At 36.0% G+C, this 25,374-nt stretch overlaps 1 protein-coding gene across 1 annotated transcript in view; it reads right to left on the bottom strand.

The window, feature by feature from the left end:
* Plppr4 (phospholipid phosphatase related 4) overlaps positions 1–25,374 on the bottom strand; it is an 81,120-nt gene that overhangs the window by 23,045 nt on the left and 32,701 nt on the right. The window contains exon 3 of the mRNA XM_019209906.2: positions 22,427–22,860. Coding sequence (XP_019065451.1) covers positions 22,427–22,860 — 434 coding nt within the window. The remainder of the gene's footprint in view (positions 1–22,426; positions 22,861–25,374) is intronic.

The following is a 25,374-nucleotide window of genomic DNA, read 5'->3' as shown; positions in this document are numbered from 1 at the left end:
CATAGACTTGGCCATCAAAGAGCATAGCTTACTGGGACACCTGCTGTCAACAAAAGAGAAAATACTTGAATCCTTTGCTTAATGTCAGATCTCTCAGAATCCCAAAGTGTAGACTTATATAGCACTGAAAAAAATTTTTAGTTAGCTTTATTTGTAGACGATACAATGTGTACTTGATGAAATAGGAAAGATAAAGATAAAGACATTATTGGCCACCCATTATGTTTAGTTGTTTAAGAAATAAATTCATAAGATAATATTATATTGTCTTTCCGTACGAGATCTTTCTGTAATAAGTTGAGCATTTGGGGGGGGCAAAATTAGTAATGTCAAGCTTTTCAGCATTTCAACTGGATGTTTTCCAGAAAACAAAAGTGCATTAATAAAATCTTTCTATTTTTTTGTATGCATGATTATTTGATCATGCAGAATATCTGATTATTTTTCCTCTCCTCTTTTTTTGTAATATCAGAATAGTAGCTTTCAGTCATGACTAACAAATCAGTATTTCATGGTACTGGCATATGTTTGAAAGCTCCACTTAAATCTATATAAATATATTTTAATTTAACAAATACTTCATGAAGTACTTGTTATCTCTCAGGAAATATTGTTCACACTTTTTAATCAATTGGATTCATTAATTTTAAACTCATTTATAATAAAACTTTCTATTGGGATAGAAATTAGGGGCTGCAACTACCTTCATTTTGGAAGTGCTAAGCAGTCACTGATAGTAAATGGCAGATGTGGACTTTAAAGTCCTGAGTTTTAGTTTCAAAGTCTTATGTTTTAGGGAATAGCAGGTAAAGATAATGAGATCCAAATAACATCAATTAATAGGGATAGAATTTAGTTGAAAGTTGCTTAGCTACAATTTTCTATTTGTAAATTCTTAAAAATATGTGTCACAGAGTATAAAGAGACATTGTGAAAATAATGTGAAATAGGAAGAAAAGGGCTAAAGGTGTAGGCAAAGTGGGAAGGGTAGGGGAAAAGAAATAAGGGAAAATGTGAGAAAATGAAAAAATGGAAATAAAGTGTTTGTAAATGGGGAGGGGAGGAGGGGGTGAAGGGAGGGCAGGGACAAGGGGAAAAAATGAGAACCAAGACCTGTCATGTAAAGGTACAAGATCCCAATAATGAACTCAATTAAAAAAAAGATTATATATATATGATCGAACTTGGGCCCTTGTGCTTACAAGGCAGGTGGCGGAACCACTGAGCCAAATCCCCGGCTCAAGAGACATTATTTTAAGTATATGGTTTCTATAATTCCAGAAAGGTTAAATATTTCACTTACAAACCAAATTACATAATTCATTATCTTTCCTTTTTCCCAGATATCTTTTCAAGTTTTGTATATGCATTTTCTAAGTAGGAATCAGATCTGAGATCTTCAATGCCCACACAAATAACATCTGATAGTCTAATTTTTAAATGTTCATGCCCCATTAAGGTGAATATGGTATCTTCTGCAGAAAGGTGAGTAAAATTTTCTCAACATAACAAATATGGAAATAAATTACATCTTCCTTAGTAGAGGCAATTAGATTTTGTGGGCGATTACTTTATAATCTGTTTAAGTGTGCAAGTGAAGATATTACCAAAGGACAAAAGTGCTGTTCTTAATGTGTGTGTGTGTGTGTGTTTGTGTGTGTGTGTGTGTGAGAGAGAGAGAGAGAGAGAGAGAGACAGAGAGAGAGATAGCTACATACACATAAAAAATGAGAGCACAAAATTTTATTACTATAGTAAAACCATTGGAGGCATACAGAATTTGAGGCACTAAGACTTTCTATTACCAGTGCTTTCACTACTATAACCACTGGGGTCTTGGAAATGCTTTTCTTAAATTTCAATTTTCTTTCCCATGAAATAAATATATTGATAGTAGACATCACCACAGGGCATTTGAAAGGATGAAATGCGGTACTTGCAAATTAAATTCAACAATATCTGGAGTAAAAAGTAGCTCACAACCCCTCCCCTCACTATCCACAGATTTGGTTTTTGTGATTTCATTTACCAGTGGTTTGAAAAATAATAAATGGATAATCCCAGAAATAAGTAATGCATAATAAATTTTAAGTGCATTATTAATTTATATTGTTATAATTGTTCTATCTTATTAGTCATGTTATTAACCATTTAATGTGATTAATTTATAAATTGAACTTTTTTGTAGGTATATGTGTATATACAGAAAAATGTATATAATGTTTAGTATCATAAGCAGTTTTACTCATTCCTGGGTCTTCTTGGAATGTATGCCTGGCAGACATAAGTGTTTGTCTTATTTTTGTTCCATTGTAACAACTGACATCATTCTCATAATGCTGTACTCAATAATCTCTTGTGAGGCCAATTTTTTCTCTCTTAATTCCCTAGTACTTCTTTACAGGAAATTTTTATGCACTTTTTTATTGTCACTATCTATTATAAGTTAGACTTGACTTTTGCTTTGCCTTACATACTAAAATCTGCTTAAGTGAGGGATCTAATCTTACTTATTTCTATACTACTACTAATAACATATAATAATTTCCAAATATATGTACAGATATATAATAAATTAACACATGAATGAAAATGATTTGTCACTAATATTTATACATCTTAACCTTTTTTAGACTTTAGTCTTCTAAAAGCTACCTGTTTTTCTAATTATATAATTGTTATCTCTGTATTAATATCCTTTATATGTTTATACAAGGATGTCTCAAATACCTTATGTTTATTTCTAAACAGGAATCATTTTTTCTGTTTTGATATTTGTTCCTCAAATTTGTTTAAAGCATCACTCACTCTTTGTCTCAATTTTGTTTTTAAGAATTATTTAAAGAAAATATTTATAATATTTGAAAAATAAGTAATTTATATATTGTTTTCCTATTAAATGACAGTATTTATAACATGCTTGTCTTCAATAGCATCCTTTATTTTTTGAAAGGCTTAACAATAGAAAATTTTTTAACATAAGAAATTTAATGTTTGCTCTAATTTTGGCATTTACATCAAACTAATACAAATTCAGTAGTACATAGAACTTTTGACTGCATTGAAAGATTTTAAAGATGGTATACTAAAGAGATTTTGAAAGTTCTATATGGGTAGGCATTAAGAATTTTATTCTTCATGATATAGCTAAGAAAAAAGTGTAAATCAAGCTATTTTTGTGCAGCTATATTGAGGGAAACTATTGAAATTAGAAAAATGATTTTCAGAAACAAAATTTTAATTCTTATAATTACCATCTGCCAAAGAACTTGTGAATGGAATACTTTATTTTATTTTATTTTTTCCATTAAGTTTATTCATACATTTTAGGAATACAATACAGTTACACTCATCATTGGGATCTTGTACCTTTACATGATGTGCCTTGGTTATTATTTTTTTCCCCCTTGTACAGCAGTTTGTTAAAAACAAAATTATATCTTTTAGAGGGCAGGGCAAGTAAAATATGTTTCAAAAGATTACATTTGCTATACAGTACTGACTTTTTTTCTGATGCCAACTTAAAAAAAGAAATTTTAAAAAATTTTAGTGAAATATTTATGGAATCTGTCATGACATTTTACTTAGGTCAGGTGCTCACTCATTGTAGCATGGTCATAAACAAGGACAAGTTTTACTTTTCATTTGGAACTCTACTCTCAGTCTAAAGAAACACAGAGAAGTTTCATTCCTTACCTTCTTTGTAGCTATGATGAATTCAGAATCTCATAAGTTTTTCTTAAATTTCCAGCATTGATGGCTCATTTACTTATCTGTTTCAACAAATATCTTTTGAGAACCTACAAGTACTAGGCCTTGTTAAGATCCTGAAGTATGGTTGAGTTAAAAGACAAAGCCCTTAGTCTAGATTTCATTCTAGCAGAGGAAGGTAGAAAAAAAAAAAAGTAATACCAGAAAAACATATTTTCTAAAGAATATGGGTATATTAATTCACTGGTGGATTCTTATTTCAGATCAAAGAAGACCTCTCTTATTAGGGGTCATTTAAACAGGGACTTGTATGGACAAGAAAACATTACCATGTAAAAAAGTTTTAAAATTAATAATAATAATCCAATGAAAGAAGGGACATAAAATGTAGTCAGAGTGATAGATTTTGGATCAGGCTTTTTAGAAAATTAAAGTTCATGCTAAAAAGGATTTCATTCAAAGTAAGATAGAAAACACTTTGGAGGATGAAAAAGAGACTTCAAATATCTTTTGCAAAGGTGATTCTGGCTGTCAGATTGAGGATGGACTGTAGTGGGTCTAATGTAAAGCAGGGTAAAAATTTAGGTTATTCAAAACTCCATAAATATTGACTCTCTAGTAAGTGATACACACTTCTCTAAATGTAAAGAATATAGCAGCAAACCAAATAGAAAATTCCCTTCACTCACGGATCTGACACTAGTGTAATTTTGGCACATCCAGAATTCCAGAAGAGAGGAGACAATTTTTACTAGGCATAGAGCTGTAGCTATAGGGAAATTTGTGTATTCTGGATATAGATTTGGACATAGAAACGACATGACTTCACTTGTTGATTATTGCCAGAGCCCACAATATTGATTATGCCCCAAGCATGCTGTAAGCAGTGCAGGCTGCAAAGACTTAAATCCCTCATTGGCTCAGTTTAAGAAGAGAGTTTGACTGAGCTACGTGACTCCCAGAGGTCCCTTGAGCACTGCAGCAGTGCGCAGTTTAACCCGACCTCCCGGGAAGACCAGAGTAATGGCCTGGGAAGCTGTGGGGCTCCTAGGAGACAACATCCCCAGCTGAGGGAGGAGTAATCGCACCCAAATTCCATTCCCACAATTAGTGCCTTCATACCTCGGAGGACAATGCTCCAATTACAACCATATATTTTGTCTGTTCTGTTCCTAACCTGAAAATGCTTTGACTTCTCTTTAAAGCCTTGCCCACATTGGTTTCCATGGTAATTTCCCGTACTGCTCGTCCATACAAGTATTACATCTTTACCCTGATTGATGAATAATAAAGTTCGGTGGAAGAGATGGGCCAGTGTCTTTTGCCAAAGGAACATTGGCCGTTCCCAGTTCACAGGTTGTCTTAACCGCTGTCTTAACTTTGTCTTCAACCCTGTGTCGTGCACTGGGCAAGTGGGGATTAGAGACTCACTGCGGGAGACTCTGGCAGATTATTAAGAAGACATAACAGTGAATGTTTGTTTTATGGATTTGGAATTGGAGCAGTTGGGTCAGCAGTGTCACTTCCTGGGATGGGGAAGACTGAGAAAACCCTGGGCAGGAGGAGTCTAAGGCTTTGTTTTGGAAATATTAAAAGTGAAATGCCTCTGAGCTATTTAAGTAACTTTTAGTTATTTAAGCAGTAAGAGAGCAAAATGCCATCCGTGGGCCAAGGAGGAATTCCAAAGCTGGAGGTACAAAGCTCACGTCTCTGATGCAGGATGACCTAATGGCAGAATCATCTCTTTTGAAGAACATCACTTGCACAAGAAATTTCAAAGCTAGAAGTCAAAGAATAGAGTTACCCAAATTGTTCAAAGGTTTTTTTTTTATATTAATACTAAATAGAAAACAGGAGGACTGGAATATAAATCATATAAAATATCAAATTTAAAGTAGTGATACAATGTATCATTGTAGGGAAATGAAATTCAAACTGGAAAAAATATTAGCAGATCAAAGGAATTTTACGAAAGACCATGGCCAATAAGAAGGCTGTCACTGGTCAACATACATGAGGAGGAAATTTTCTATTTTACACTGTACTGTCTTTAATGATATTCTATAGTATTTGTTTTTCCTTATAAGCCAAAAATGTATCCTTCAAACATTGACAATAATAGTATTGAAACTACAGTAGCAAACGTTATGGGCTATAGATCTATGTTTGACCTAATTGTAATATGTTCAGATTAGCTATATCAAGTCTCAAAAATACAGGTGATATAAACACATCAACATTTTCAGGGTCATTCAAGGAAAAACAGGTCAGGATGAATTTGTAAAGTTGTTAAAGGTCTAGAAACTACTCACACATAAACTAACATGCGTAGATACAAACTAAAAAGATGGTGGTGTGATTGAGGGAAATCCACGCTGTCCTTCAAACCAGGAGAAGCCTGTTTCTTCCTTTGTTCTGATGGCTTCTGCAACTTGCAACTTGGGTAGGTCACTTAACCTTTCTGGGCCTCAGTTATGAAGGAAATGAGAGATTTCTTACATACACACCTATTTCTAAAATTCTCCACATATATCATGACTTAAGAAACAGTCCTCTAATTTCTTTTCACAGGGTCACTGTTACACTAAAAAAAAAGGGGGGGCTATCTCTTTTTTTCACAAATTGTTTCATTTATCCTCCACAGTGATTCCAGGCTAATTTTCCTAGCATGTGCATCTAAAGGTGCACTTAATAAAGCTCTGTAAATAATAAAATAAAGTGTCAAGTTTTTAGAATGACAGTTATGATCTTTAGTAACATGGCCTCAAATGGCCTTTCTTGTTTAATATTATTGTATATTTACATTCCACTCTTCCAACCCATAAACACAGCCCAATGTTCCCATTATACTTATATAGCAAAGACACAAGCTCTTGTCTCTGAGTTGTGCTGCATTTTCATAGTTTTTCATTAAACTTTACTCTTTCATAATGTTTTGTCCTTTTCTGTTACAATTTAGAATTGAAGACTACCTATTGCGCATTATGTATAACTTCAGCAAAGATCCTGTTAGTCTGCCTTTGATCGTCGTCTTTTGTGTATTACTAGACTTTGTCCTAAGATCAGATATTTGAAAATCATTCACACGGGTCAATGTTTGAGGTATGCATTAAAGCAGAAACAGTTTTTTATTAATGTGTGACATGTGTTCAGGATTTAAGTGCCAGGTACTTTGCTAAGTTTAGTAGATTGCGACATTCATTCTCTACCCTATAAAGTCTACATGCCTATTAGTATCTCCAACTTACAGATGAGAAAACTGAGGCAGAGGAAGTTTACATAAATTGCATGAAACTGACAAAGTCAGGAAGGGGCAGCACTAGATTCCTGCCCAGCTGCCCAAATCCAGGAGCTATGTTCTAAACTGCTTTTCTCATGGATATCTACTTAGTGTTCTTTATTGCTACAATGGCTGGGATCCCCCAAAAGAGAACAGGGTATTATAGGGCATAGGTGCAGTTTGAAAAAGGCCAGTCTTTTTTTCTTTTTTTCTTCTTTTTGTTTTTTTGAGACAGGGTCTCACCATGTAGTTGAGACTGACCTGGAACTGACTATGTAGCCCAGGCTGGTCTCGAACTCACAGTGATCCTCCTGCTTCAGCCTCCAGAGTGCTGGGATTACAGATGTGCACCACCATGCCCGGCCAATCTTTTGTTCTTAGCTCTTAATACTTTTAGACAATTTCTCTACTCACTTCCTCATTAACCAAATATGAAAATCACTTCCTTTGTTCAACTCTAGGATCTAGCCTTTCTAGAGCCCATTTCCTTTTGACTTAAAAAGTAGAATTTATTATTTATTCATTCCTAAAAAAGAAAAGTACATTTACTGAGCTTTTAAAAAAAATTTAGCTGTTTCCCCAATTACCTAATTTAACTCTTACAGCTTCCATTAGAATTTTAAGATAAATTTCAAGACAAAGACCAGACCTCAAATTACACAGACGGCGAGTCTGACTTGTAAGCAGCAGCAAAGCCAATAGTTGAAGCCCAGTCTGCTAAATTCATGGAAGCCTGTGCCCCGTTAAACCCTGCTGCTGCTCTGTCACATGTCTCCATCTGGCACTAATCCGATGCTTTTCAGGAAAGGTGAGCGTCAAGCTTCAGTGTGCCTGCAAATTAAAGGACAGAAGGGAGAGATGGCCCCGTGTCAGGGGTTCAAGCGGCACTCGGAGGGAAGGGGTGGCAGACGCTTGCAAATCACACTGATACTATTCCAAATTCTTAGAGATTCTTCCTTGTGCAGTTTCTCAAAGTCATTCTTTTGTATTTTCATTTTCTGAGTACTATCTTAAGAGGGTTTGATTATATTTTGGTTATAGTCTGTTTTTATCTTCATTTTTGTCTTTCCCAGGGAATTATTTCTAATATAAAATAGCACAAATTGGGCACACTTTGAGGTCCAAAGGTTTCTCTGCCTCCCTGGCTTCTTTTGGACCACTGTACGCCTTGATCCTAAGGGGTGTAAGGTTTTCAACAAGAGTCTTTGATAGCAGAGAAATTACCTTATTTGTCTCTTTATACTGGGTGTCCTCAATGTAGACTAAAGTAAGAAATATGTGTATAATTTGAACAAATATGCCACATGTTCTTATAGTGTTAGACAGTTCTTATAGTGTAGTTAAGAAAATCTTCCAATTAAAAGATCCTCATTTACTTCTCCCACAAGAAAATGCTTACTGCTTTGAATTTATAGAATTTGAACGATTTTGCTAGTGTTAAAGAACCCAAGAAACTTAAATTAGCTGTTTCAAATAGTGGTAGTAATTAATTGAGAATGGCTACCAGACTTAATATATATGTTAAGTCTAATGGGAAAAATGTGTTCCTCTGTATCTTTATGCTTGAGTATGAACTACATCTCTACAGCCTAAAAATACTAATTACAATCATTTAATGATTTAACAGTAAAGTCTAAAATAATAAGTGACTGTTTTATTACCTGAATATTAATCTAGCATTAAGCTTAGTGTAGTAGGTTTTGCAATCATAAGCTTTAACCCCAGGTACTGAAGATTTGTTCCTGTTACATAATTAACACTGAAGCATTTTGTTCTTTAAACTGAATTAGAGGCTAAGACCTGAGGCAGGGGACTTGTATTTCAAGCATGGAAAATAATTGCTTTTAGATCTTTTATTCCAGCTATAATTTCTCTTTCCTTATAACATAATGCTGACTTTTAAGACTATGGTACTACTTATAATTTAATGTTACTAATATTTTCCAGGTACCATTTAAAAGACTTTATAAGTTTAAATTCATGCAATCTTAATGACACTTTATTGACGAATGTATCATCATTATCATTATTATTATTGCTATCTTACAGATGAGGGAAGAGAGACATGAGAAATTACACAAAGTGTGAAAGTTTAGAAAGCTGAATTGCAAACTCAAGAAATCTGGCTCCTGATTTCATGTTGTAACTACTGTAAAAACTGTTTCTTCCTAGAACTTTTACCACTGACATGTGCCCTCCAAAAGACATTGAAAAGGAAGCAAATTCAATAGGAAGACCATTTTTCTTTGTATACTGAAAATGCTATCTTACATTTCTGCCAAGTGGTATTGTGGATATGGTGTTTGGTATTTTCTTTAAAAAGTATACTTTAGTACTTCAGATTAGACAATATTTTAGCATTGGTGATTTATTTTATTTACATAAAAAAGCATATAGATGTTTACCTGAACAACCTTACAAAGAGAATACATGGTACATTTGGTGTTTAATACATTTTTCTTAGTATCAAATGAAATGGGATTTAAAGGAAAATTGTCATTGCAACAATGTTAGGTAAATGAGATCTAACTGAAAGTTTGGTATTTGAGAGTATTAAAAGACTCAAATTTCTGATTTTCATATATATTGTATAAACAGTAATTATTTAATAAAGGGTTATCAGTTTTTGAGATTAGTTTTTTCATATTGTTTACTAAAATCATGTATCAAACTTACTAATCCATTTAAATACTAAGAAAATTCATATTCTCTGATTTGCAATAGTTAATTTATTTAACAAATACTTATTGAATGTTTACTATGTACCTGATATATTTTTTGACATTAATTATTCAGAACCCCACAAAGTATCATGGGCTTCTATCTGTTATTTCAAACAGCTTCTGATTGGATTGGGAATTGATGTTCCCACTCTGATTTTTAACATGGCCTGCCAAATGAAAAAAAGGCCTTCGAAAAATATGAAAGAGAAGCCCAATTTGCTAAGGTCTTTCTGCACTTTAGGACCATCTCCAACAAGAATGTGGGATGCTGTTTTTGATGCTCTGATTTCTGAAATCATAAGAAAGTGAAAGGAAGGAAGTGACAGAAAGAAGAAAGCCTACTGGGAGCTTCAAAATAGGTGATTTTAAAAGTCTTTTAAAGTCATGTTGAGCAGTTTTCTAGGAGGTGTTGCACTTGGCCCTTTGTCATGCTGGAATAAACTTTGGGGCACTGACATCTTAGCAGTTTCTTCCCCTGCTTCTGAATATGTCTGAACAGGCCTTTACTAGTAGCAGAAGACTGAAGCAAAGACCAAGGCCAAATCTGAATTTTAGGCCAGGCTCTCTGTCTCTCTTTTTAATTGTGTTTCTAGATTTCTTAACCGGTACAATTAATGTATCAAAAATTTGTTAAGGTACTATCTACTTCTTATTTGTATTTTTCTAGAGGCTGGGAATAAAAATGAGTAAAAGAAGGAATTCCTTGTTATCTCCTGGTCCAGCTATCTAAAAGACACTAGAACTAGTAGTATCCATGAGATAATCACATAGTCTGACCCTTAAATGTTGGATAATCTGCTATCATCAAATAAATTTTCCTCTGCATGTTCAATTTAAGTTTCCTCTATACCTCTAAATGTTTATGGAGCTAAACACCAAATGGGGCTTTTCAGTAGAAAAGTTTTCAAAAGTTCATCTCTGTATAGATTGCTGCCTTTTAAAATAAAATTTTCCCAGGGAGAAGATTTATTGTTTATGCGCACACCTTCACAGTGAACATTCTCCATGTTTTAAATTGTCAAATCTAAATTGTTACACTGCAAGTGTTTCCGATTGTTCAGGGTTTTTCTAATTGTTTTAAAAAGAGAGTTCAATGAATCCCACACTGATAACCTAAATTAGGTCACTTATTCCCAAAGAGTAGATTATCCTTTGACTCACTCACCATTTTTTATAAAGTATATTATTCTTTATTTCAGAGATGACTAAATATAGGGAAATATATAATTGGCACTGGGAAAACCCTACTGCTCACATTTTTTATTTGGTGCCACAGTGCTTTGAAAAATTAAAATGGCAGATGTCACAGAATATAGGCAACCAATGTATTTGAACCCAGGACTTAGTGCAGAATATTGCAGTCATCCATAGACAGTGCTCAGTAAATGCAAAATTTCCTCTACCTACTAGGTCAAATAATGAATGGTACTTAAGGCAAGTGGTCTCCATTTTGTGAATGTGTGTCTGTGTCTGCCTCTGTTATTAAAAAATGAGCAAGCATCCCATAATGAGTGGTATGGATTTATACATTACAATGAGTTGTGTTATCATTGCATGCACATTGTCTAAAATATATCAAAATTTGTGATACCAAAGAAAAAAATCAGAAAGCTGAACCCCTTCCCAGAAAATCTAGTAATATCTGAGGTCACAGAGGAAGTTTACTTTTGACAAAATAGAGAATGGGTGCCAGTAAGTGGGAAAGGGAAAATGCATTAGGCACCGACTTTCCTTTAGAAGTCATTGGCTATAACTTTTATATAACGAATTACAAGAACCTTAACCTGACTACAATATTTTCAGCATTTTCATACAAGGAAAATAAAGCTTGGAGGAAGTGAGGTATTTGTGCAAGAGCACAAAAGAAATATGTGTGTGTGTGTGTGTGTGTGTGTGTGTGTGTGAATTCTGTTCTAAAGTAAAAGTGGATATCTAATTGTCTTACCACAGGCACAAAAGAACTGCAGGTATGTATGTCTTATGAAACTAAAGTAGTTTTCTATGAAAATTAAAACTGCAAATTATGTTTAAATAATGGATTTTTTGAAGTCTGAAATCTCAAGCAAGCCATAGGTGTACACTAGATCACAAAGTAAATATAATTTTAAAATGACTCATATAGATGATGATCATTGATTTAATCTTCAATTGTTCAATAATCTCCCAGGCAGAGCAATGTCTGTCTCTGATGGGCATTCATCATCACTTTACAAAAAAAAAGTCTCCACAACTGAAAAAACATCATTAAGGAAAAACTTATGTTTATATTATTAGTTCCATTTGATTCCATACGTTCATTGAAAGTGTATTAGAATTCTACTATAAACTAGGAAGTGTGCCACATATGGTTCTGTTGTTTCCATTAATTTAACTGAAAAACACATCATAAGCAATCAGTAAATATTTATTCAATAGATAAATTGTTATTAAGTACAAAGCAGATAAATCCCTGGAATTTCAACTTGGCACTCTTCATTGTAAAACAGTTAATACAAGTTTGGTCTTTTGAGGGCTCTGTGTGTGAGAACCCACTGTCTAGGGCAAGCAATCCTACAACACAGATTTTGGAGAGATGGATGCACTGTACACAGTCCATCCAAGCATATCTTCAATGATCCCACTTTCAAACAGTATTATTGTATTGAACGTACTGATTTCTTCTTTATTGTTTCTACAAGTTACAGATTTCAATTACTGTGTTCCCCTTTCTCTTTAATTTATGTCCAAGTAGTGTTTCAATAGCCACCTTGATTCAACAACAACAACAAACAATTATCCACCGGAGTGTTGATGGATACTGCTTTCTGTTTAAAAAACAATTAAACAGCAATGGATTTGGGAGAAATTGGTTCTGAGTCTGATCAGTAAGAAGAAAATCACCTTAACATTAATTATGTCAAATTTAGGCTTTCTTTACTTGGCGTTCACATTCCAAAGTTCACTTAATCGTGAAGAAATTACTCCAGTCCTCTGTTATCTTGAAGTACATTTCTCAGCTAATCTATTCTAGAAGGAATCAGAGAAAGTTGAGAAGCTCACAGTGCTCATAATTAACACATTTCACTATTTAAATACAAACATTATTTTTTCTTGTGACCAAGAGGGAAGAATAACAGTAGTTGAGTTATAGGAAATTTCTTGGATTCCCCTGAGTGCCTTTTACTTCAATCTTAAAAGAGAGTTAATATCTACTCCTCACTTGTGTTTATACCTAAAATGTACCAATAAACTCAATGAAAAAAAAAAGATTAAATGAGATCGTATATGTGAAAATTTACATCAAGGTGTAATGAAACATTCAATGTTACTTTGTAGCTGTTGATTTAATCTATACTTTTTGTCGTCCCAATGTTTCCTTTTTCTCTACTTTGTCAGAGAACTTATGTCAATAGAGGTAATAAGTGAAATAGTTATATGTGAAATTATAGGTGAGAAGTTGGGAATAAGATGGAAAAGGTAATTTCCAATATTCTCATCTTTAGCCATAAGCATGCTTTTCAAAGAGGCTATCAATTTGGAAAAACAGAAGATTTATTCACAACCATTTTAGCATATTATTTAATGTAATATGTTGTCATGGAATGTGCTTAAATTTAGCAAAAACAGCTGGCACAATTTGGCCATAGGTAGAATTAAAACAGTGTGTATTTTATTTATTTTATTTTTTATTTTTTGGTGCCGGGGATTGAACTGCAGTCTTTGCGCTTGCGAGGCAGGCGGCAGAACCACTGAGCTAAACCCCCGGCCCAGAACAACGTGTATTTTAAATGTTATATTTCCAAAGGGAAACTTTTTAATACAAAGAGTACTAGAAATAGTAATTATTAGAAAAGAGTACTAGAACAGGAATCGGCAGACAAAAGTTCTGTTCCTGATCTTCTGTTAACTATAGTCCAACTGAAACTTTTGAAGCTACAATTTTATTGTAAATAATAGAAGAAACAGACCAGATTGTCCTTGTATTACATAATTATATTAGACCTAATTCCATAAGAGTTTTTAATTCTGTAATAAAACATTTGTTTCTTTTTAAAAAAAGATACCTTACTTGAGAAATAGTCTGTGCTGCAAGTATACATATGCTGGGAGTAGGTCTGTTTGCTATGAACAATATTTATAATACATTCTCAGAATAAATAGCAATCGCTATGCCTCAAATTCTTTTAATTTAATAAGCCAGTGAATGTCTAAAGAAGTCTCCATGGTTTACTCACAGATTAGATCTACCACAACTCGCACACATTTTATTCCTACCTTCAGTTTTCTCACACTGTTTTCTCCTAACCCTACTTGACCTGCTTCTATGATCTTACCGAGTTCCCTTCCCTGTGCTCTATGATTCTCATAGTCCTGAGATTCCCTACACTTCATTTGTCCCAAGTTTTCTCTTCCTCCCTGCCTATTGGTCCTCATTCGTCTGCATAGAAGAATCATGCATGCCATTTATTTTGGCCAAAAGCAAGTTTCTGTATAGGTGCAGTACAGGTGACCTTTCTTATCCCAGGTCAAATAGTACAAAATGAACTACCCACGTCATTCCTAATGCGATGTGCTCTACTGGAAGCCATGCTTTTCAAACTACCCTATGACAATGCAGTCAACTGTAAACCCTTTTTCAGAAGATAAATAGCAGCTCAGCCAATGACATAAAAATAATTCTATTTGTTGCTTATGACTATGAGTATAGTCACTGTGCTTTCAAAACACTTATGCCAGAAATAAATTGGTTACCCTGAAGTAGAAAACGGCACTAACCAAACCAAGTTCAGTAACAGAAGGTAGAGAAAAATTCTCTCCCACACTCTGACAGAGCCCCAGCCACACTCCTCCCATGTTCATGGCAAGTCACTGCAGGTGTGGGTCTCTCAGTCCCACGGCATCACTAAGTTTAACTTTGTCACTGAAAACACTTATGATACAGCATGGTGTAATTATAACACATGAGCGAGATGGACAGGTATGCGAAGGCTTCCTCACCTAATTGCTGTGTCCCTGGTAAAGATATTGGGTTCACTGAGTCACACAGTTTTCTGTTTTAAAAAGATGATATCTTCCTGGTTCTTGAGACTAAGGAGAAGGTACCCACACAGTCATTACTTGAAACTGACTTGAAATTGGTATCATTTTTTGTTATTTTTATTATGATTATCATCAACATCATTATTAAAAATCCCTTTGAAATTGGCCAATGCCAACTATATGTTTTCCTGTTAGAAAACAGTAGGATAAAGGACATTTTGAATGACTTGGTTACGGAGACACAGTAAGATACAGATGGTACCTAGGAATAGAATACAATAGAATAGGACAGAAGAATAGAATTCCCCAATAGCAGGATCTGTGTTCAATGTCTAGTATTTACAGACATGTCCTCATTTAACTCTATCTCTAAAACCTAGGACTCTATTATTTTCTCTTTACTTTTTCTTTTTCATCAGACTTTGAGCATTGTGACTCTAATAGAGGAGGAAAGACTTGCCAGCTCATCTCAGTTGGCAGGACTTAGACTATTTCTTGAGCAGACTATTCCTCCACAAAGGGGGAAAAAATCTATAGCTTCTATTTTAGTACATTTCATGAAAAGATGTGATGGTGTATCTCCTACTAATGCTAGTTTATGTGAAAGAAAGTAAATTTTTGGTATATCCAAGCACCAGATTAAATGAATAACATAATTTCCATGTGGAACATGAGATGTAACAGAAATTCTGCGAATTAATATTTGCTATAATTAAGAAATAAATTTCATAAAAATATTAAATAATTTCAAGTTTTTGAGGTTAAATGTTTTGAGTATGTAATGTTTCAGATACTATTACTTTATGCTAAGTAGAGAGAGATGATATTCTCACATCATCTGTGTTTCTACATATCTGTGCACAGAGCTCTGTGTGTGTGTGCAAGTGTGTGTGTATGTGTGTGTATGTGTATGTTATGTGTACATGAAGACAAGAGACTTCAAAGTCCTATCTGTATCCATAGTCCTGTAAAAATAACTTTGGATATAGGTCAAACACAGTTCTTCTACCTCTATAATTCAGATTAGTAATAGCAAAGTATGTCATACAGCACGATAGATAAAGGAAAAGAATCTCAGTCTCATCTAGCTTATATTAGGACTTTACATATTTTTGGCTTAAAAGGTAATTTATCATGTGTTTACATTTCATACTGAATTGATCTTTGACCAGAATGACTAATGGTAACAAAGTTCTCATGCATAAAGAAAATGCATTCGGCACTCAGACAATCAACCTTGTTACCTACTATAATATTGGCCTACTTAACTTGAAAGACCTTTTATAGATTCTACGTATGCAGCTGTCTGCCACTGCCACTGTTAGTGATACAGTTGTCTCTTGGAGAGGGCTGTGCAACTCTAAAGGCAAGGGAAAACTTTTCCTCAGTGGAATATTCCCTTTTGCCTGATTTTCTGTTCAACCTAATAGAGTCCTGGGTGTTCTCCTTTGAGGGCTCCTTTTCTTATCCCCTTATCCCCAGGATAAGTCCATCTGACTTTTCTTATCCCAGGCTGAACAGTATAAAATGGAACTACCCAAATTATTTCTAATGTGATGTGCTCTACTGGAAATCAACATGTGCTTTTCAAACTACCCTGTGACATTACAGTCAACCATTCACTCCTTTATCAGAAGATAAATAGCAGCTCAACCAATGCCATAAGAAAAATAATTCTATTTATTATTTAATGTTCTCCTTTCCATCAAGTTTGGTGGTGAATTGGGCCAAGATTTCTGGGTTTTAGTGCTAATAACTTGGCCTGGTTCCCACAGAGATATAATTAGAGATACCCTGAAACACTTCCAATGAGTGACCCATGTCCCTATTCCTATTCCATGGGCCCTTGTTGGGGGGGCCACAAGCCCCTGATAGGGAGTCTACACTGCCCACCAACTCTGTGTAAAATTCTCAGTGGAGGAAAACTGAGCTGAGGAAGTCAGTCATTCCCCAAGGGAAACTTCATTATCCTTATGAATGTGCTTTGTAAACTTGGGTAAGTTGTCTAACTTCTATACATTTCCATCTCTTCTTCAAAGCCTGGATGGGCCAGGGATTTAGTGGTTCCACCAGGTGCCTTGAAAGTGCAAGGTCCAGAGTTCACTCCCCAGTACCAAAAACAACAAACAAACAACCCCCCCCAAAAACCCCAAACTGAACAACAGCAACAAGAAAAAAAAGCCTATATATCCTCTTTTTTAATTAAGTTTATTGTTAGTTTAGATATACATAAGAATCACACTCATCATATGGAATTTGTATCTGTACATGATATATCTTGATTCTTATTTTTTCCTACTCTCCTCCGTTCTCTTCAACCATTCCTCCCTCCTTATTTACAAAAGCTTTGTTTCCATTATATCTTTCTTTTCTTATTTTTTTCTTTTCCCTTCCTTCTTTTTCCCTAGTTCCCCTTCCCATTTTAACATTTTCTTCCTATTTTACAATATCTATTATACATTTTGGTCCTTATGTACATGTTCAGTTTCTCATACCAAAGAATGCGATATTTAAAAATGTGTGTCTGATTTATTTCACTTAAGAGTATGATTTCAAGGTGCACATATTTACCTAGAAATGTCTCAGGTTTATCCTTATTTATAGCAAAGTAGTATTCCAAAGTATCAAAAAAAAAAAAACACACCACATCTTTATTCATTCATCCATTGATGAGCTTTTGGGCTCTTTCCAAAATCTAGCTATTACAAACTCTGTTGCTAGAAGCATGGATGTACATATATCACTGTGATATGGTGCTTTTCATTCTTTTAGGAAGATACCAAGAAGGGGGATAGCTTGGTTAAAAGAAATCTGTAGTCTGAGTTTTCTGAGGAATCTTTACACTGATTTCCAGGGTTTGCACCAGCCTACACTCCCAGCAACAGTGGAGGTTTCCTTTTCCCTCACAGCCTTGCCAGCATTAGTTATTAGTTGATTTCTTTATAATAGCTATTCTGTCTAGAATGAGAAGGAATCTAGGTATTGTTTTAATTTGCATGTCTAAATGGCTAGTGATGTTGAACATTTTCTTCATATATTTATTTGCTATTTTTACTTCTTCAATTGAGAAGTGTGTATTCATCTGTTACCCAGTTTTAGATTGGTCTTTATATTGGGGGATTTGATTTTTTTCAGTTCTTTATATATTCTAGATATTAGTTCTTTGTCTGAGGAAGAGCTGGAAACATTTTTTCCTACTTTTGGTTGTCTCTTCACTCTATTGGTTATTTATTTTGCTTTAGGAAAGCTTTTTAATAAGAAGAGTCCCCAATTGTTGATTCTTTGCAATATTTTCCATGCAATCAAGGTTTTGTCCATAAAGTTTTTGCCTATACCTATGTATTCAAGAGTTCCACCTATTCTTTCAGCAGATTTAGTATTTCTGTTTTAATATTGAGATCTTTGATACATTTTCACTTTAGTTTAGTGCATAGTGAAAGTCATGGGTCTAGTTTTATTTCTTGGTATGTGGAAAGCTAGTTTTTCCAACACCTTTATTAAGGAGTTTACCTTTCATCCAGTGAAGGTGTTTGGCCCCTTTATAGAAGGCTGCTGAGTGTGTTTGAAGTTGTTTCTGCATCTTCTATTCTCTCTCACAGATCCTTGGATCTGAATTTTTAGTTTGTTTGTTTGCTTTCCCCCAGTACCATGCTGTTTTTATCACAATAGCTCTGTAATATAATTTCTAGTCAGGGATTGTGATCCACCCAGCCTTGCCTTATTTGCCCAGAATTATTTTTGTTATTCTAGGTGTCTTCGGATTCCAAATGAATTTTAGGAATATTTTTTTCTAGTTCTGTGAGATATGCTGTTCATATTTTGATTGGGACTATATTAAATCTGTATAACCATTTTGGGAATATGGCCATTTTTACTATGTTGGGTCTTCCTACCCACGAGCAAGGGCTACCTTTCAACAAAGGGCTACCTTTCCAATGCCCATTGATAATTAAAAAAACCCTACAGGAAATTGGAATAAGTGGTCTTTATCTCAACATGATAAAAGCTATCTATGACAAACCAACAGCCAACATCATACTAAATTGTCAAAAACTGAAATCTTTCACTCTGAAATCTGAATCAAGACAAGGATGTCTACTATCACCACTCCTATTCAATATATTTCTGGAAACAGACCAGAGCAATTATTCCAGAAAAAAGAAATAAAAGGCATACATATAGGAAAGGAAGAAGTTAAACTATCATTATTTGCAAATGACATGGTATTGTATATAAAGACCCCCAAACTTCACCAAAAGACTTCTAGATTTAATAACCAAATTACTTTACCAGTCACATAGCTGGATACAAAGTCAACATTCAAAAATCATTAGCATTCCTGTACACTAATAATAAACTCACTAAGAAAGATGCCTTTCACAATAGCATCCAAAAAATGGAATACTTAGGAATCAATCTCACAAAGGAAGTAAAAGATCTTTACATTGAAAATTACAGTACTCTGAAAAAGGAGATCTAAAAGAATATCAACAGTGTCCTCTTTTTAAAGGTAATCTTCAGGTTGAATGAGACAGCACATGTGAATCTTTGGCTTTATTCTAAGTGGATCATAAATGATTGTCTTTTCTATTTTACAGACTAATCAGCAATCCAGTCTTCCTACTCATGTCCCTTAGTACAGATGCCTCTCAGGAAACCTGTAGAATCCAAACTGCTTCTGGAAACTGAGGAGACTGTGGCTTCTGTGAACAATAGGAAGTCACAAACTAGTCTTTCTCAGGACTGGTTCCTTAAGTCCAGGCTAGAAATAAAATGATCCATGTCAGGACAGCATGTAAGAAGGAACTAACACATTGTGTATCTGTCTTATCTCAGTTCAGAGAGAGATATACATATATTTCAAATATAATAGAATATATTATATTATATAATATATTAATTATATATGATATATATTATATAATATATATTTTATTATATTTGAAAAACCCAAGGATGAGAAAGTAGCATGGCCAGAATTATGCAAACAGCATGTGGCATAGGAGGTACTTGATCCAGGTCACTTTGCCTGGAAGGTCCCGTTTCTCCCCAAATCATGCCAACCCTTTTCTGCCATAATTCACTCTAACTTAATTTCAGCCTTTTCTGTTTCCTCAGTTCCCTAATCAAGTCTCTTTATATGTCCTACCTACTAAGGAATAGCAATTTAAAACTGCCTGAATACCTTGAAGAAAGTTTAAATTGTGGAGGGTATCATGAGACCTAGATACTTTGCTCTTCCCTCAAAATTTGGCCCTTGTAGCCTCTTCATTTATGGTTCAAAGTAACAGAGGAGGCTTGAAATATATACTTTGGGTTGATATGTGGTAGAAAGAAGTTCACTCATGTTTTGCTTTTCTATCTTAATTACTAAGGTCTTAGGTAGCTATGCTGTAATGCAAAGTGTCATTGCTCTAGAACATTTTACTGACATGTTAATTCAAGCTGTGTTAAATCATTCTCTGAAAGAAATGTAAGGCTCATTTCCACCTGATTCAAAATGAGTCATCGCAAAGGAGATGGGTAGTGCCTCCAATCAACCCCTTAAATAACTGGAGTGCTAATGCCTTCTCCCAAATTCTAGAGGCTTTTGAATGGTTTTCATCATGCATTTATGTTTCAGGGAGAAAATCACAATCCTATTTTGTAATTATTCCTTTGATGTCTGTTACCCCCCAGGGTCCAGTGTCATAAATATTTATACAAACTGCATGAATTGTCTACAAGTCATTCTTCTATAACTTCCCTACTAAGTCATTCATAGGAGGCATGTAAATGGTCAAAGTGAAAGTAATGAATTTGGGTTATTTCCACTCATGGAAGAGATGTAACATTTGTGAGATGTTTGTTCTTAGAGAAACTGTTTAAAGAAACTATGAGACACTTTTACTTTTAAAATCCCAATGTAAATGGCACGTATGCCCACTAAAGACCCTCAAAAGTGCATTTATGTTATAAGGGAACAACTTTATTGACTGTTTTGCATCCTCTTTCATCAAACTATTTTCTTTGAGCTTCATTCTGTCTTTTAGCTGACCTCAGATGTGTACTTTCCTGGAGATAAAACCCAGTGATTAACTGATTTCTCTTAGACAAATATACGAGCTCCAGATATGAATAAAAGTTCTTTAGTGCAAAACCATAGTCGATTAGCAATGTGACAAGTAGCCCAAAAGATTGAACTTGTAGGCAGGTATCTCACCTACTTATTTCTTTACCCTTTTCATCATGGAAGTTTCGGCTTACCCACATTTTTCTTGAGAAAGCTCTTTATTATTTTTTTCAATAAAATTTTCTTAAGCCATTCCTTTAAAATCTCTTGTGAATAGAGGAAAGATGATAAAAGAATCAATTATTTTAAGTAAACAGAACAATTTTTTCAAAGAAGAATAAACAATTCTACACGTCACTGATGAAAGGGTCACTCATCATTTCTCTGAGACCTATGCAAGTTATGTACATCTTTCCAAAAAAATTATTTTAAAGATGTATGACAGTTACAAGGAACTTCTAAATATATTGTTTCCTGCAAAAACAGGGTGACAATCACCTGTCCCTCAAATAACAAGATAGTGACTTTTCTTAAGTCAGATAAGCTTCACAGACATCAAATACAAGTACTATCTGTACTTGCAAGTGTTAAACCTCCATATTTGGCTGAAAAGACTGCGAAGGAAGGATTTTTCTAATTCAGTAACAGTGTCATAATTCTCCATGCAACCCAGACTCTAATTGCATAGAAAATGTTTTATATTTAAAATAATTTGATTTCCTTAAATCTATGCAACAAATCTTTTCTTTGCCTATAATTTAATAAACACCTTGCTGTAAAATGTCTTCCCAATGCAATGGTTCACAGTATATGCAGTCCTTGTATCTGTCAATCTTTATGGCCCTCCCATAAAATGTTCCTCCCTCAAATACTGCATTCCGTAAGTTAGAGGTTCATTATGAATATATCTGCATGATAAGTGCTCATCAATAATACTGCTCAGCACAGAATAAATGCATAGATGCAAATCATGTAAAATCAGATGATGTCATATATTTAAAATATATAAATGCATAGATGTATGTGTGTGTGTGTGTGTGTGTGTGTGTGTGTGTGTGAAAAGCCAGTAGATTGGTGCCTAGAAATGAAGACCCAGTTTTAGAAGCAGATGTGAACACCATGGTAACTATAATAGAAGAGGGTAATTTTTGAGGAGGTGGGGGTGTAGAAGCAATCAATAATCCTAATACTAAATAAGCACCCCAGGTCACATAAACCCGAGCATAGTTTTGTGCACTAGAATTCTCACGAAAACCTTACGGAGTTTTAATACATGCTCAGCAGACTGAAGACACAGATCCTGAAATATGGGCATCATGGCCCCTGGGGCACTGCCTGCCGTTGTGCACGCTGATAGACAGGGCCAGGGAACCAGCCCCGCACTCACACAGGTATCCCTTCCCTCAGGCCGCCCAGCAGTGACACCTCTAGCGGTAATCACCCGGACTGGCAGGTGTGCGCAGGCACAACCAGGGGAGCACCTTAAAGACCGGGGAGAAAGGGAGGGAGAGGGTCGGGCATTTGGGGACAGCGACGAGCTTCCTGGCATGGTCTCCTTGCCTCCCAAACAGTGCAGGACCTGACTTCACTCCGGAGCTGCTGGGAAGATCTGCATTATGCCAAGGCGCCGGGCCAACTCACCTCGACAAAATAAAAGCAGGGCAGGAGGGTAACGCTGTCCTTGATCACTTTGCCCTTTGGCCTCTCCTTCGCCGACATACCGCCCGCCTGACGGGGTCCGCGTCCTCCCCCGGGCGAGGTGTGCACCGCGCAGCCGAGGCGAGCTGCCTCCTCCAGCCGCAAGCGCCCGGCGCCGCTGATGTCACATTCCCCGCGGGCACCGCTGGAGCCAGCGCGCTGCGTGCAGCGCCCCCGCCTTCTCCCCGCCCCTCTTTGCAGCAACCTAGCGTTTCCTGGAGCCAGCAGGTTTTTCTCCCTGGCTCCAGCTCGGGCTCTTGCCAGAGCTGTCCAGCTCCCTCTTCCAAGCTGTTGCTGCAATGGCTTCTCCTCTCTGTCACCCTCCCCTGACTCTCCACCGCCCTCGAAAGGCTCTATGACTATCGGAGATTGACGTCAAGGATCGGAAAGGAGAGACGCATTTCAGGTTTCTGCAGGAGCGAGGCAGAGGAGCTGAGGCACCTGTTCCCCTCCCTGGAAGGCTCCTGATAGCTTTAGGAAAGCAAACTTCCATGCTCTTCGAGAGCAGCACCTCCTACCAGTATACCCACTTATATCAGGAAACCGGCCTTTCCCTGAATGAAAGCTGGGCCGTAGTGGTGACTCACTCAGTTGATAGCTGGCTGTTTGCCAGGAATCACTGCCCCTCCTGACGACTTCTGCCTAGGAGACTTCTGGGAACCCACCGAAAACACTGGCGATTGTGAGAACCTGGGCTTCATCAAAAGAGACAGTGGACTTGATGAAAGAAATCCTTACTGAGCCCAAAGTGCAGGACCTGTTTTAACTACACTGTCACGCCCCTACCGCAAAGTCAGAAAGATGGGCATCTTTAGACGTTAAAACCTAAATAAGTCCTTCACTTTTTGGCAGTGCACATGTCCCCCAAAGCCTCATGTGCTCATAGAAGTGATTAGATCGTGAGTGTGTGGTAATTAGGGGATTGGTCCGCCATGAGTTGACGGGAGGCGAAGAATGGCTGGCGGAGGTGGGTCACTGGAACGCGGCCTGGTCAAGTGTATCTCTCTCCCTTCTCCCTTGATTTCTCTCTCTCTGTTGTGCACTGCCTCCAAGCCCCTCTGCCATGCCACCCTGCTTTGCAGCCAGCCATCTACAGACTGAAACCTTATACTGTGAGCCCAAATAAACCCTTCCTGCTTTAAATTCTGGGTATCCAGTTTGTGTTTCAGTGACAAGAAAATAACTGAGAAGTCTAGTAGTTTCCATAGATTGCCACTATGTTATTCATACCTTTTTCTCATTTCTCAAATCTCTTCATTGCAACTAATAATTATTTTATTCAGAAACAGAAGTTGTAGAAGAGTTTCATCAACTTCCAGAACTGGCTACTTGTCCTCACTGCTTGTCTCTTCCCCAAACCCACCTCCAGCTCCCTCTGTCTCTTGCATGGAGTGGCACAATGGATAGCCTCCTGACTGTCCCACCAGCTTCACCCTGCCACCCTTCACAACTTGCAAACTGTTCCTTACACAATATAATTTGCTTTTGAAAAGCAAATCCAATTGTGCCGTTTTCTTCTCTAAACTTTCTAAGAATTTTCTATTGTGTCTATAGAAAATCCAAACTCCTTTGGTGATTACCTGATATCCCAGGGTCCTGGGCTTCATTCACACACTTCAAACCTCAAAGGTTAACAGCCACAGCCTAGCTACCTCACAGTTCCTTTGTTCACAACTCTGTTTTGTCACCTTTGCATGGTCAACTCCTCACTCAACTCATGGCTCTGCTCAAATCTAATTTCTCAGGGAATTTTTCTTTGATATAATTTCTAAGTAGCATTCATAACTCCATTACTCTTTATTCCTTTATATTAATTTTGCTTTATAGAGCATATCACTGTTTTTTAGTTTCTCAAGTATTTCTTTGGTAATTTGCCTTGTCCACAAGACTATGGACTCCATAAAATCGAGCATATTTTCATTACTTAGTAACTAAAACTAGGCTTTCCAGTTATATAAGAGTGGATCATCAGTAAATGTGAAGAGTCTACAGCAATACCACCCTGAACACGCCCAATCTCATCTGATCTCGGAAGCCAAGCAGGGTCAGACCTGGTTAGTACTTGGATGGGAGTAATGTGAGCAAGTGAATGAATGGATTCTGTTACATGGTGCCTATAAAATCAAGAAGCACAAGTTTTTTTACACCTATTGTATGTTCAGTAATTGGTAGTTGATTCCATTTGTTAACTATTATGTGATTAATCAATAACTCTATTATTAACAAAGTTATTTTGTGTGTGCATGTGTGAAGGATTTTGTCCAACTTTCTTGTGGGAAGGGTAGGGGAAAGGAAATAAGGGAAAAGAAAAAATATAAGAAAGTGAAAAATGGAAATAAAGTGTTTGTAAATGGGGAGGGGAGGAGGGGGTGCAGGGAGGGCAGGGACAAGGGGAAAAAATGAGAACCAAGACCTGTCATGGAAAGGTATAAGATTCCAGTAATGAGTGTAACTGTACTGTATACCTAGAATGTACCAATAAACAATTTTGAGTTGATTCAGGACATCAAGGTAGCCACAACCGTGCAGGTAAGATCATGATTGTTTGGGGAGCTGGGAGAATGGTGAGAGACCCAGCAGGGCTCCTCCTTGTACAGACAAAGGGAGACTGATGTCTCCACCTTACATTGATTAATTCTGCTAACAGTGACTGTTGTGTTTTTTATGTGCATCCAAAATAGCTGCATAGCAACTGCAGTAAAGATATATGCACATTCTGCACATAAGCACACATATTTTTTGACATAAAGATATTTAATTAGATTTAAAAACATTCAAGTTATGTTTGTCAGGGAAAGTAGATCTGTTGCATTAAGTGTAATTTCAAGGGTTGTTATATTTTTAGTGGTTGTAAAGGAACAATGTTAGATTTTTGTCACCTATTCATACAG

The sequence above is a fragment of the Fukomys damarensis genome, unplaced genomic scaffold (assembly GCF_012274545.1).
Source record: "Fukomys damarensis isolate Sample0158 unplaced genomic scaffold, DMR_v1.0_HiC HiC_scaffold_33, whole genome shotgun sequence".
In the NCBI taxonomy this organism is placed as follows: domain Eukaryota; kingdom Metazoa; phylum Chordata; class Mammalia; order Rodentia; family Bathyergidae; genus Fukomys; species Fukomys damarensis.
Note: the sequence above shows the minus strand (reverse complement) of the source record. Positions and strands in the feature narration are given on the sequence as shown.